This window comes from Mirounga leonina, unplaced genomic scaffold, assembly GCF_011800145.1.
Source record: "Mirounga leonina isolate KUSES-001 unplaced genomic scaffold, KU_Mleo_1.0 Mir_171, whole genome shotgun sequence".
In the NCBI taxonomy this organism is placed as follows: domain Eukaryota; kingdom Metazoa; phylum Chordata; class Mammalia; order Carnivora; family Phocidae; genus Mirounga; species Mirounga leonina.
Window position 1 is genome coordinate 6,036,554 of NW_023270436.1, and position 13,405 is coordinate 6,049,958.

The following is a 13,405-nucleotide window of genomic DNA, read 5'->3' on the forward strand; positions in this document are numbered from 1 at the left end:
ATTAACAGATGGCTCCTGGCAGTTACAGGAGCCACGAAAGAGTAGAAAATATTACAAGTGTATGGTTAATGAACAGCTTGACTGATTAGATTTTCACTAGATTAAATTTGTGTGGCTCATACAGGCTAAATCTTATGAAAGTCCATTTCACAGCCAAACTCCTCTTTATGTGTCAAAACTATGGGACATATATTCATCTTGCAGCCAAAATTCCTGAGGCAAATTTAGGAAAAAAAAAAAAAAAAAAAAACACAAGCCCTTTCCTCAAAAGTAAGAAGCCTAAGTTCCTTTTCTACCTTTAATAGATCAGTTCATCCTCATTTAGAGCAATATAGTTATTTTTATGGTAAAGTCTAAAAAAAAAAAAACAGATTTAAAAAGGTGATTATGGCTTTCTCTCTCCTGCCCCTCAGCTTCCCTTCCTGAATAATTCAGTCCTAAAGCCTTAAGAATACATGCAGGGATGAACCCAGAAGGAGGGGAAGACCAACGGTGGCCCTGGGCAAAGTCAGAGCTCAAGCAAGATGAGGAGAGCATCCCTGCAGGGGAGCAGCCTGGGTGGGGTGAAGAGGACATCCACAGCAGGGGCCCACCCCAAATGGGGAACTTGGGACTCCACGCAGGAAGAAGAGGGGGCGGCAGAGATGGGAGACAGGTTACATGCAAGTGGATGAAAAATAGTAAAAACGTTAACAACAAGAGCCGAGTTTCTCATCATCAAAGAAAAAAGTTACAAAAACAGAAATGGAGAAACCGACACTGACTTCTATGGTACTAGCTTGGAATTGGACATGAACCCACAGTTTTCAATATATATGCATAGGTATAGAAATAAGGTTGTGTGTGTGTGTGTGTGTGTGTGTGTGTCCCAGAGCTGTCCAGTGACAGAGCCAGGGAACAGCGACACCTCCATGAACAATGGGCACCCCCAGAGTCCATTCCTTGGCTTCTAAATACCATTCTCCACTAAACAGAACCAGGCACCTAGAGAAGTGGCTGATGCCAGAGCTGGGGAGGGAAATTACATGAATCTGGACATCTTGTTGTGCAAGCAAGGAAGTGCACGAAAAATGATGGCAGCATGTGAAAGGACAGAAAAGCCAACTTGTATGGACTCCAATGGGCCAAACCTAGAGAATCTGAATATCAAAATAATTATAGTAACAGAGTGTAACTCACTGACTCAAATAGGAAATAGTGAACTGAAAATCTGATGGGGGGTACCTGGGGGGGGCTCAGTAGGCTGCGCAGCTGACTCTTGATTTTGGCTCAGGTCACGATCTCAGAGTCTTGGGATTGAGTCCTGCACTAAGAGCAGAGTCTGCTTGAAGATTCTCTCCCTCCCCCTCGGCCCCTCCCCACCTCTACCCCCGCCGCTCACACTTTTGAAAGGAAGGAAGAAGGAAGTCTGATGAGGAATGACATAGTTACAGTTTCAAAGCGTTTCCCCCAAAACACATATTAATTACAAAGGAAAAAGATGACTTCACACTGGAGAAGCCTAAGCATCACCACCTCGACCAAATGATCAAAGCAAACGTTACCAGCAACAGGACGAACTGAATCATGCGCTCGACAGGATGCAGTGAGGAGAACATAGCATCACTTCTGCCAAAGATCCATGACCTGAATCTAATCATGAGAAAAGATCAGACAAACCCAAATGCAGAGACATTTTACCAAAACAACTGATCTGTAAGAATTTTCAAATGTCAAGGTCAGGAAAGTCAAGGAAAGACTGAGAAATTGTCCCAGAATGAAGGAGACCAAAGAGATGTGACAATTAGATCCAAACTGTGATTCTAAACTAGACCTTCACTATAAAAGGTGGTAGTGGATGACCGGTGAAACCTGGATGGGGTATGAGGGCCGGAGGGTAGCACCGTGTCTACCTTCATTTCCGGGCTGCAATCCAAGAGAGAGCCCTTGACTTTAAGAGCCACACCCACATGTGCTCGAGGATGGTAAGGCCTCAGGTGAACAACTCACTCTCAAGTGGCTCCCCGCGCACTGAGCCTCCAACTCCGCTGTCAGTCTGTCATTGTTAAAAGGTGATCGTGACATTGACTCACTGTTTCAGGGTCCTCGAGGGGCTCATCCAGCTCTGCATAGGTCACAATGGTGTACCCTTTGCAGACCCTCCACAGCATTTTCTCAAATGCTTCAACTTTTCCTTGGTTAATTAAGCCAGATACAAATCTATGAGACAATAAACACAAGCTGCAGTCAATTGAAAGCAATGAATTATCTGATTGCATTAAAAGGAGAAATGAATCATTTCTGGCAAAATGGTGAAGGTATCCTGAAAGCCCTCCAACAGCAAAATATCTAAAATGCTGGATAAAAAATTTGGGGAGGCGTCTGGGTGGCTCTGTTGGTTGAGCATCCGACTCTTGATTTTGGCTCAGGTAGTGATCTCGGAGTTGTGGGATCGAGCCCCGTGTCAGGCTCCACACTCAGTGGGGAGTCTGCTTGAAGGTTCTCTCTCCTTCTGCCCCTCCCCCTCCTCACACACCCACATGCTCTCCCACTCTCTCTGAGATAAATAAATCTTTTTTAAAATTTTATTTTTGAAACATCCTTTCAAATGTATAGGTGAGCCTATAATTAAGAGAAATTCTTGGAATCGAAAAATAAACCAGGATCTCATAGCTATCTTGATATATTCCACTGACCCAGTATCTTAAAGCCTTGAGCATCAAGGTCAACATGGGAGGCAGGAGACAGGCACCAGGTCTGCCTGGGCTGAAAAGATGAAACTGAATCATCTCTCCTAATCCCCCCCTTAGGTTGGGACTCCCACCCCCTCACCCCAAAGAGCTACACCCTTAGTGAATGGATGGACTAGAAAAAATCTTACAAAGGAGCCCCCAAATAAACTTATTTATTTCAGTTTTGGTTCTACAAAGAAGAGGAAAAGTCTTCCTTGATTATTTATTTTTTAAAGATTTTTTATTTATTTGAGAGAGAAAGGGAGAGAGGGAGAAGGAGAGAGCAATAGCGGGGTGAGGAGCAGAGGGAGAGGGAGAAGCAGACTCCCCGCTGAACATGGAGCCCGACTCGAGCCTCAATCTCAGGACCCTGAGATCATGACCTGAGTCAAAGGCAGACACTTAACCAACTGAGCCACCCAGGTACCCCTGCCTTGAGAATTTATAATCACAGGCTAGAATTCACTCAGGTTTGTGGCTTAAATTCACATTACTTGCATAGTAAAAAAAGAAGAACAAAAAATCCAAGCTGAGAAATTAATGTAAAATGATTCCAGGTTGGTACAATGCTCCCCCGGTATCTGACAAATGTAAAAACAAATTCTCTCTGAAGGAATACATCCTCAAACTACATTATCATTGGATTCCTACAGACAAGGAACAGAGGAACAGATGTTCATAATAAAAAGAAATCACAAATCACATGAGGAAACAAGTTACCATTGGTTCAAGGAAACAGAAAGGATTAATAGCAGAAAGAGATCCTTAAAATACAATTAATGAATTAACCAACTCAATTTAGCCCCTATGTTTCCACCAAACAAAACAGGACTTGACACTTCACTGAGCAATTATTTTAGGCTTATTGGAATAACACTGAATGGCATAAATGTTCCTTCTTTCCAGCTCATTATACCAAAAGAAGAAATTCCCATGGTATTTAGCTAACAAGTCAATACAGCTGAATAACTCCACTCAGCAAATACAGGAGTACAGTGTTTTCTCAAACAGATATTCACTTTCTTTCATTCCATCACAGGCTTTCAAATGGGAGCATTCATCCCTCCACTGACGACAGGGACAGTGTGACGCTCAGCCCCCCAGTGGTTGCCACCTACCCCAGTTTTGCTCCCAGCCTCTGCATACAGCTGTAGTCCAACAAGGAATCATTCTCTAAGGGAGGGAATTCTTCATAAGTGGGTTCAAACTACAAAGAAATACGAAACCAAGTGTGTCTCATTACAAGTGACACTTTATTTCCCAAGTCACATTTCCGAGCAAGTTTACGGAGCATCCTAACTGGGTGCCAGACCCGGGTGCTGATGCCCCAAGATCACTCAGATGTGGAACACAGCTCTGGTAAATAAAAAAGATCGCTTCCCCGTCCCTTATTTATAAGTTACTTGCAGTCAGGTTACTGGAGGTAGGGTGTTATAATTTATGTCCCTGCCTCACTCCGAGACAGAGCGCTCAGTCAGACACCAGCACCAAGTGTACCAGCTCCATGGGATGGACTTCTCCCCTCCATACCCGGTGGAGGGCGAGCTATTACAGAGACTCTACTCATAAACTAGAGATCTCTTGTGAATTCCTTTACTCTTAGCAATTTGGTGAAAAAAACAAACTAAATTTTGGAGTTCAAACTCCACTTTCCCATTTCTTTCCTCATGATCATAAAAAGGTATTTTTCAACTACAAACTAAAGCATTTTACAAATAGAAAGTACTGTTATTGCTAAAACCAACCAACACAGGGAAAGGCTTAATGCTTTGTTTAATGTCATGTAATCTGACTGAAAAATAAAGCTAAAATCAAAATGTACCTCTTTGATAACTGATAATCAAACTGGAAACCTTACAGGAGCTAGATTTTTAACAAAAGAAATGTGTTTCCTTGCGTGTGCGGTCAGTACCTCCACGTTTCGTTTAACGAAGGTTTTTGTCACTCTGAGCATGTGAGTGTACTCGATCAGTTCCAGCAAGTTTTTCCTCAGCTTCTCCTTGTTCTTGGTGACTTCTCTCAGCTCAACCTCCAGCTTTTGCAGCTGCTCCTAAAGCCAAAGGGCAGTTACTTAAGAGGACAGGTCCATTCTAAGTATGGTTCTCAAAAATTTTTTATAGTACATTAAAGCCCAGGGAGGGCTTCACAAGCCAGAATCTGACAATCTGAAAGGATACGGAAGCATGCAGAGATTTTCAAGGTCCATCATGTATTGTTTCCTATTGATTCAGGGAACTCCTACGCAGCTCACACTGTGCAGGACGGAGGCATCCCAGATGATGAATCGAGGCATCCTAGGCTGCCCTAGCCTCATCTCCACTCCCACCACTGCTCTGGGCTTCCCTTCATCTGCTTCTCCACTGTCACACATCAGAGAGTCTTCCTCTTTCAAGGCTACATATCCTTTTATTTGCAACACAGAAAATAATTTAGGTAATCTTTGCTAGGCATATACACCCCGAGCCTCCAGCTTAAGAGTCTGCTTACAGGAGCACTTACACAATTAATTGGGCTGAAGAATCCTTGAGGACGAGTCTTCTTTAATAAGCAGTTACATAGCAAGCGTCTTTAACAATACTTAAGTATTCAAACAGCAGCAACAGAGATGTGTAAAACACATCACTCACTCCGTGAAAACTTGTATGCAAACAAGTCCCTTGACATTCTACTTGTGCTCCACCTGATAAAAACTATAAACACTCAGTAACCACTGAAGTCGTCCTTACATCACAACCAACCCAAACAGGCCAAACCAGATGACTGTGTTCTACTCATCTGATGGCACAACTCTCTCTCAAGTCCACTCACACAATAAATGTTAAGTGACTTCCTCCCAGATAAACACACAGAGCGACCAGCTGCAGAGTGGTGCTGGCTATACAATGCTGATTGTTTCAGTGTTCGGGAGCTCTGGTCCATTTCCCGGTACAATGAGCTATCCAAGGATCGGACCCAAACCTCAGTGGATAACTCACAGGGGTGCTAACGAACAAGACAAGCCACGGTTCTCGCAGGGGGAACGCTGTATCCCCAACACCCAAGACGCTGAACTTGGGGACAAGGAATTGTGTTTGCTGCCCACCTGGAATACCCTATCACCTTCCCACTAGCTTCTAAGGATCAGAGGGGAGGCCAGTGAGTTTGGGAGAATGCTAAAGGGCATTGGCCTGCAGCCTCCCTTACTTGCACCAGGAGAGGCATGCCAAGGCATGGATAAGCCCAGAAAGAACACTCAGAAACATTACACCAGATTTCTCAACCTGATTTTCTTAGCCCCGGTTCACCAACCACCTGGAAAGAGAGCATGCATCTTACATCACAGATAATCTATTACTGAAGGCTAACCATAGCATTGTTCTTCAATTTTCACTGCACAGTTTTGAGAAGAAAATCTGACAAGCCCTAGACAACAGAACGTAAGTAAATAAGCAGCATCTGAGCCCAGTGACAGCTTCGTCAGAAACAAGTTACCTGCATTTCTAGGACTTGTTTAAGAGGTGGTGCAGGAGGACTGGTCTCTCCCTCAGGAAGGGGAATGTCAGCTCTATTAATTTCCTGCACCAAATATGCTGTGGGAATAAAAGGTAAACAAATTAGATGCAAAAACTCACTCTAAGACATTTCTGTCAGAACATTTTCCATCCCAACCATTCCTGGGTCACCTAAAAAATTAATGTCTGAATGCACCAAAGTCTTGCTTGTTCCAATTGACTTAGAAAAAGCCTTTTGCAACCTCGTTTCCAAAGATCTGCAAAGTAAACCGCACCTAGAGAGATCAGCATGCAATGACCAAATAAACAACAACCTGATAAACACTTTCTGAAATTCCCCAAGTTTTCTCTATTTCTGAAACTCTAGTTCAAGAACTTTGGAGTCATAGCTGTTTCTGCACCCATAGATGAAGCAGGTTAAGGACACACTTGCAAGTGCAGGAATAATCCAATGATAGACCATCTCCACCAGAGAGGGCAGCGTGACTTCCCTGCAGATGCCCTTAGGAGGAAAGAAGTATCCATCAAGAAAAGCACAACCTCTATCAGCCAACGGAGCCCCGAGAGATACAGGGCAGAGAGCCAGGCTCTCCTGAGCATTCCCAGTCAGTCAGGCTGCTCTGACTTGCAACAACCTGATCTCGCGTCCCAAACCAGATTCATAAAACTGGTAATGAGCCAGGCAAAATTAACGGAATTTCTTTAGTTTATATTTTCAATGCCATGAAGCATCCTTGTCCTTAGGATGAAACTCACAACGAATAGTAAAGCATTACTAGATATAACATTTTGGAGAAGTGTTACTAGTTATTTTATTAAGAAAGAAAAAGAAAAGTGAGGAAGTCTTAGCAACAGGATAGCAACGGAAGCAGGGGGTTAAAGAGGTTTCTGGAAATGGGACACAAATCGTTTCACCAATTAAACCTCATTTACTTGGGAGATCGTTTTGTTTTTTTTTTTAAGTCTGTATACTTTTTGAAACAGTTTAAGCTACAGGAAATCCTGTATGTGTCTAAAGTGTTGTCACTGCCTTTAAAAACCTCATTCCTAATACACGACCTGTCCAATGATTCACTATGTTACAAAGACAGGAATATGATGTCACTCTATCGCACACGATCCACACAAGTAACTAGGACCTCAAACAATATGCAAAGGAATAGATGATTAAAAGGATTTTCTTGTCTTAAAAATCTCCAATTAAAAAATGTAAAATCCACAATAAATATTAGCTATTAGAAATCATTCCAAATGTCATATTCTGGCCCCTCCTGGGCTCTCTCATCCCCATGTTTTTCGGTTCATCCTACAGAGTTTTCTACTTCAGTCAGTTGTCTGAGATCAACCCCCCTTTCCCCTATTTTGCTCAGAACTTCCAGGTTTGAACTGATAATTCTGACTATCTCAGGCTAAAGATGTTAAAGATTTTACAGATAAAGCAAGGAGCCTTTAGCTACTGAGTTTTGATGGTAAACAAGCAAGAGAACACTGATTTAACACCTTCGTGAACAAAGCCAATCCATCTGCCATTTCCCACCTTCCTTGTTCTTTGAGATAATTTTAAGTAATACGTTAACATGTATATAATGTTTTTAAGTTATGATAAATGGCAAGGGATTGGCTAAATAAATTATAGCATATTAATTTCATAAAATACTAGGCAGCCATTAAAAAGGATGCTGGGTCCATCTGTTTATTGACATGAAAAGATGTTGCAGGAAGTACCAGAGTGAGAACCAGAGCTGACAACAAAATAAACTGATCGTTATGTAGAATCCTTACTTTTACAGATGAATAGTAAAAAATAAGGAATGGTGAGTTCTTTTTTTCCTTTTCTAATTTTTCTAAAGTGAACAAGGTTTACTTATATAAAAATCTGTTACTAACCTGAACTTATCCCCCCCAAAAATAACAAAACAAAATAAAACTTACCTAATATTCGTTCTAGTTCTTCACACCTCTTCACCTCACCAACAAATTTTCTTTGGAAGGAACTTACATTCTGGTTGAGCTGAGAAAAGGATGAAAAATTTGCTTTGAAATTTCTAAAATTTAAATATAAATGTGATTTTAAAAATAAAATATTGGCAAGGGTTTAGGGAAAAGCACATCCTCACACACTACTGGATGGGAGTAAAAAACCGACAGAACTTTTCTGGAAAGCGACTTGGCAACTGTTATCAAAAAGGCCTGAAAAATATCCTTTGGCCCAGAAATATCCCGTGAAGAAAATAAACCTAAGGAAAAAAGTGGATACGGACAAAAACCTACCCAGAAGAACATCAACCTCAGGGATAGAGGAAAAAGTGATTAACAGTAGAAAACTGTTAATCTAGAACACATAGTCTCCATCCAAACCACGGAACACTACCCAGCAATAAAGTACAAATCCCTGACACACTAAACACCATAGATGACTCTCAGAAACACAATGCAAGTGTGTCCTTCAAGAAGACACAAAAGGCCACATACTGTGTGATTCCATGTCCATGGAATGCCCAGAAGAGGTGTATCTAGAGGCAGAAAGTAGAGTAGTGATTGCCTGGGGCTGGAGGCAGGTATGGGGATGAAGTGTACGCACAAGGGATCTTACTAGGGGGATATGATGTTCTAACACTGGACTGTGGTGATGGATGCATAACGCAGTAAATTTTCTCAAAATCAATGAACTGTACACTTGAAATGGGTGCATTTTACGATTCAGATCAATAAAGTTGTATAAAAATTATGGTTCAGCCATATAACTGATTATTATGCCCTTAGTAATATTATGTTTTAAATGACTAAGGTATTGGATTATATTAAGAAGTTATCATTAGGGTGCCTGGGTGGCTCAGTCAGTTAAGCAGCTGCCTTCGGCTCAGGTCATGATCCAGGGGTCCTGGGATCAAGTCTCACATCGGGCTCTCTGCTCAGCGGGGAGCCTGCTTCTCCCCTCCCTCTCCTGCAGCTCCCCCTGCTTGTGCTCTCTTTCTCACTATCTCTATCTCTCTCTGTCACATAAATAAGTAAAATCTTTAAAAAAAAAAAGAAGTTATCATTAAAAATGTTACGTATGATAATGATATCATATCATAATGATATTATGATTTTTAAGAATCCTTACTTTTTAGAGATACTTGTTGAAATATTTATGAAAGAAATTATACATCTGGGATTTGCTTCAAATCATCATCTCAGAGAGAGGGGAGAGACAGATTTTGTCTGGAGGTGGAAGGCTGGAACGAGGGGCCATGAATTTATATTATGGGTACACGGGAGTCACTGTTCCCATATACTCCTCTCTCTACTTAACTTCTAATACAAAGCTTAAAACAATAAAAAACATCGTAAAAGAACATTTAATAAAATGAGGAAATTAGTTATGATTTGTGTCTGGAAAAAATTAAAGATACTTTCAGTGTGGTTCCAATTATATGAGAATACACATATATGTACATTTTAAAACATTATTAGGAAAATAATGTTAGACCAATATTAACCAAGAAGTTAGACCGTTTATTTCTAGGTAATGGACTCGTGGAAGTTTTTATCTTATTCTTATGTTTTCCAATTTCCCCAGAATGGACATATATTATTTTATAACAAAAAAAAACTAATCACTCATGTTGAAAGGCATTTAAGGCAAGAATGTTATCTTTCCTCCAGCCCATCACTCTTACTGAGCCCTCTCAGAAACCACAATTAGACGAGAACTTGGCATGAAACTGCCCAGCCGGAGAAGCGTCACCCCCAAGGGCTCAGTTCTTGTTCAGTTTTTCAAATATGTTTAAAAGGATTAACCAGAAAGAAAACAAAAATTCAGATTTCACTTCTGTTTGTCACATTCGCATTCATTTCTGGGATCAAACTAATCTCAAGTAACCCCTTTCAAGCTCACGATGACTCAGGCCCGATCCACAGAACCAAGAACAAAAAGGAAGCGATGCATCACAAGTGGTCTATGAACCACCCAAGTGCCCCGTTTCGGGGTCTGTCCTTCAACATTCAACACTGCTGAGCGCTCCATGGACATCAGGGTTCTCCACACGGCAGGGGCTTCACGAAGAGGCCCGTTTCTGCGGCCGCGATACAAACATACTTGGGTTTGAGCGATGCCCCCATCATCCCCTCACAGATATGAGCTGCTTTTTTCTGTTGTGTGGTTTCTTTTACAAAGTTTTGTTTCTGCTTTCTTTTTCGGGAGGCTATGTCACCCATTTCTAGGCTGATAATAGGGTATCACAGTAGTGCCCCCGTCCCCAGTTTCAGGCACCTGCGGTCCACCGAGGTCAGGAAGCAGACAACCCCCCTTCTGGCATGTCACCAGGTCAAACAGCACCTACATCATGCACCTCACTTCATCCCACATCATCGAGAGAAGAAGGGTGAGCACAGGACAATACGATACATTGAGAGACAAGTAACTCACATATACCCTCCCAAACACATTTACATAATTTTTATTAGAGTATATCGTTATAGCTGTTCTGTTGTTCCTCTCTTACTGTGCCCAACTTGTACATTACACTCTACCACAGGTATGCACGTACAGGAAAACCCATAATACCTACAGGGTTCAGTACTCTCCGGGGTTTCGGGCACCCGCTGGGGGTCTTGGAACGCATACCCGCAGATACTGGGGGACCACACTGCATTCTATTGTAGACTCATCTTAAGACTAACCTTGAACCTAGAAAAGCCAGCAGAGGCTACGTGGTGCTGGTTTTACGGACACCCACACCAGCCATCTTCCCACTCCAGCCGCTGAGGGGCTAACGGTGAAATTGTTCTTAGACTGTAGACCATCGCAACAGTGAGATGAACTGGCCCTTCTCTCTACTTGGCTGTCACTACAGAAACCCTGGGCCTGCCTGCTTTCCCTCAGGAGGCATACTAAAAGGGAAAAATCATCCAGCCTAGGCGAGCCAGAAAAGACTAATGTTAGTAAGCCCAGCCAGTGAATGCAAACTCAGTGAGGAACTCCATTAAAGAGCAGACAAGTGTCAGATGCTACGGGGCTTTCTGCACTAGCACCCATGACCCTGGAGTGTCAACCCAACCTCCCCGCCCCACCCCACCCCCACACACACACGCAGAGCTGAGATCTTTATCTGCACTTTTTCTTTCACTGGTTTTCAGTCTTGAAGGATCCCAAGTATAGTCTACTACCTCAGGTAATGGCACTCAGTGAAACGCGAATCTTTGTGGTGATTAAGGCCTTTGTTCAAACCTCCACGGTTTAAGCGTGTTAAGTCCCTCGGCTTGAGTACTACCAGGATGGAACAAATCTACCAGTTACAAATAAGGGAGCCTATTTCTCTCCTGTTTCCTGAATCTTTCGGGTGCTCCCCACAGCTGATCACAGCACCTACTGGGTAAGTGGGAACAGGAGCTGAAGCCCAAGTGACTCCAGGAAACAGGAAGAGAGCCCAGCCTTCCCTGCAGCCTCGGCTGTCACTCAGGAGTTTCTCCCTAACCTTGCAATCCCTTTGGAATCGACCCAAGGGTCACTGATATCAGATCTTGAGTAGGGGTGTTCCCTTTTGAAATTAAGGGCCCTTCAGAGAGATGAAGGGAAACAACCAGGAGATCAAAGTTGGGGCCCAGGAGGAAATACAATGTTCCCCTGAAGTGACTTTCAGTTCCATCACTCAGTATTAGATCCTGCTTACTACACCCCTTCCACACTTTGTTCTTTCCCTTCACAGCACTTCACAATTCCAGTTCACAGAGCCTGTTTATCTGTCTCCTCCCAGGCTGTAGGCAGCAAGAACATAAGGACCTTGTCCACCTTGCTTACCACTGAGACACCAGCATGAAAAACACTATCTGGAACAGAGCAAGCACTCAGTAAAGGCATGCTCCTTCATCCAGCAAATGCCTACTAATGCCCACAAATGCCAGGGACTGTGCTAAGTCTTGGGGAATCAGGAGTGAACAAGTCAGGAGAGGCCCCTAGCCCTGGAGGTTGACAGTCCATGGTGTAAACAAATGATAAAAAAGTAAACAGATACAGGGGCGCCTGGGTGGCTCAGTCGGTTAAGCGGCTGCCTTCGGCTCAGGTCATGATCCTGGAGTCCCGGGATCCAGTCCCGCATCGGGCTCCCTGCTCGGCAGGGAGTCTGCTTCTCCCTCTGACCCTCCCCCATCTCGTGCTCTCTCTCTCTGTCTCATTCTCTCTCTCAAATAAATAAATAAAATCTTTAAAAAAAAAAAGTAAACAGATATATCAACAAGCGTTTATCATTACTTGCTGGGAAGACAGTTCCCATTCCTTAGTAGGCAGTGGTATGCACATCACACATCAGTGAACAAAACCAAGGAAAACCCCTTCCCCTCAAGGCGCTTACACCGAGTTCATTCCCAATTCAGGTTCTGGGCTCCTTCTGTTCCCTCCATCCGGGACCCTGTCCCCCCAGATCTTCCAGGGCCAGCTCTTCCCCATTCAGGCCTCATCTTGGCTCAAACGTCACCTCCTCAGAGGGGCCTTCCTTGGCCATCCCGACTCGAGTCACCAGCCCATCATCCCCGTTTCATTACCCTCACAGCAAACATCATGTTTACGTATTTACTTGCTTGGTATTTGTCCCCGCCACCCCCATTAGTTCCAAAAGGTCTCCAAAAGGCCTCATCAGATTCGTTCTGCCCCCGGTTAGCCCAGTGCCCGGCACGGAGTCGGCGCTCCGAAGCATCTGATGGCACTCCCCTAAGTTGATGAAGGCTACACAGAGCGCCCCTAACCAACCCGGCCACAGCCGCCGCCGACCAGACGCCCGGCGACCCGCGGCTCGGGCCCCGCTCTGCGGAAGCTCTGGCCAATAAGCCGGGCCCCAGCTTCCCTGCCTGCGAAATGGGGACAGCGGCGCGCCCCTGCCAAGGAGCCCGCGGAAGCGAGGCCCGAGCGAAAGGCGCGATGCCGCGCTGGGCGGGCAGGTGCGGCCCGCGTCTCCTGGACGACACTCACGTCTCGGAACTGGACCAGGCCCTTCTCGCCCAGGGCGCTGAGGCACTCGTAGGCAGTGCCGGACTGCAGGAACAGCTGCGCCAGGCACATGGTCTCGCTCCGGAACAGGGACCCCATGGCGGGCCAGCCCGCGCCCCGGCGAGGCCGGACGGGCGGCGGCGGCTCCGGGCCGCTCGGGTCCGCGCGGTCAGCCGGGGCGGCCGGGGCCTCGGGCTCCTCCTGCGGCCTGGCCGCCGCCGCGCACCATGGGGCTCCGG

At 44.5% G+C, this 13,405-nt stretch overlaps 1 protein-coding gene across 2 annotated transcripts in view; it reads right to left on the reverse strand.

Annotated features, from left to right (window-relative positions):
- ATP6V0A2 (ATPase H+ transporting V0 subunit a2) overlaps nt 1-13,405 on the reverse strand; it is a 37,690-nt gene extending 24,285 nt beyond the window's left edge. For both annotated transcript variants that reach the window (XM_035016833.1, XM_035016834.1), the window contains exons 1-6: nt 13,149-13,405; nt 8,135-8,213; nt 6,183-6,280; nt 4,624-4,761; nt 3,830-3,918; nt 2,073-2,199 (exon numbers count right to left, since the gene is read on the reverse strand). In XM_035016833.1, the coding sequence (XP_034872724.1) occupies nt 2,073-2,199; nt 3,830-3,918; nt 4,624-4,761; nt 6,183-6,280; nt 8,135-8,213; nt 13,149-13,265 (648 nt within the window). In that variant the 5' untranslated portion in view covers nt 13,266-13,405. The remainder of the gene's footprint in view (nt 1-2,072; nt 2,200-3,829; nt 3,919-4,623; nt 4,762-6,182; nt 6,281-8,134; nt 8,214-13,148) is intronic.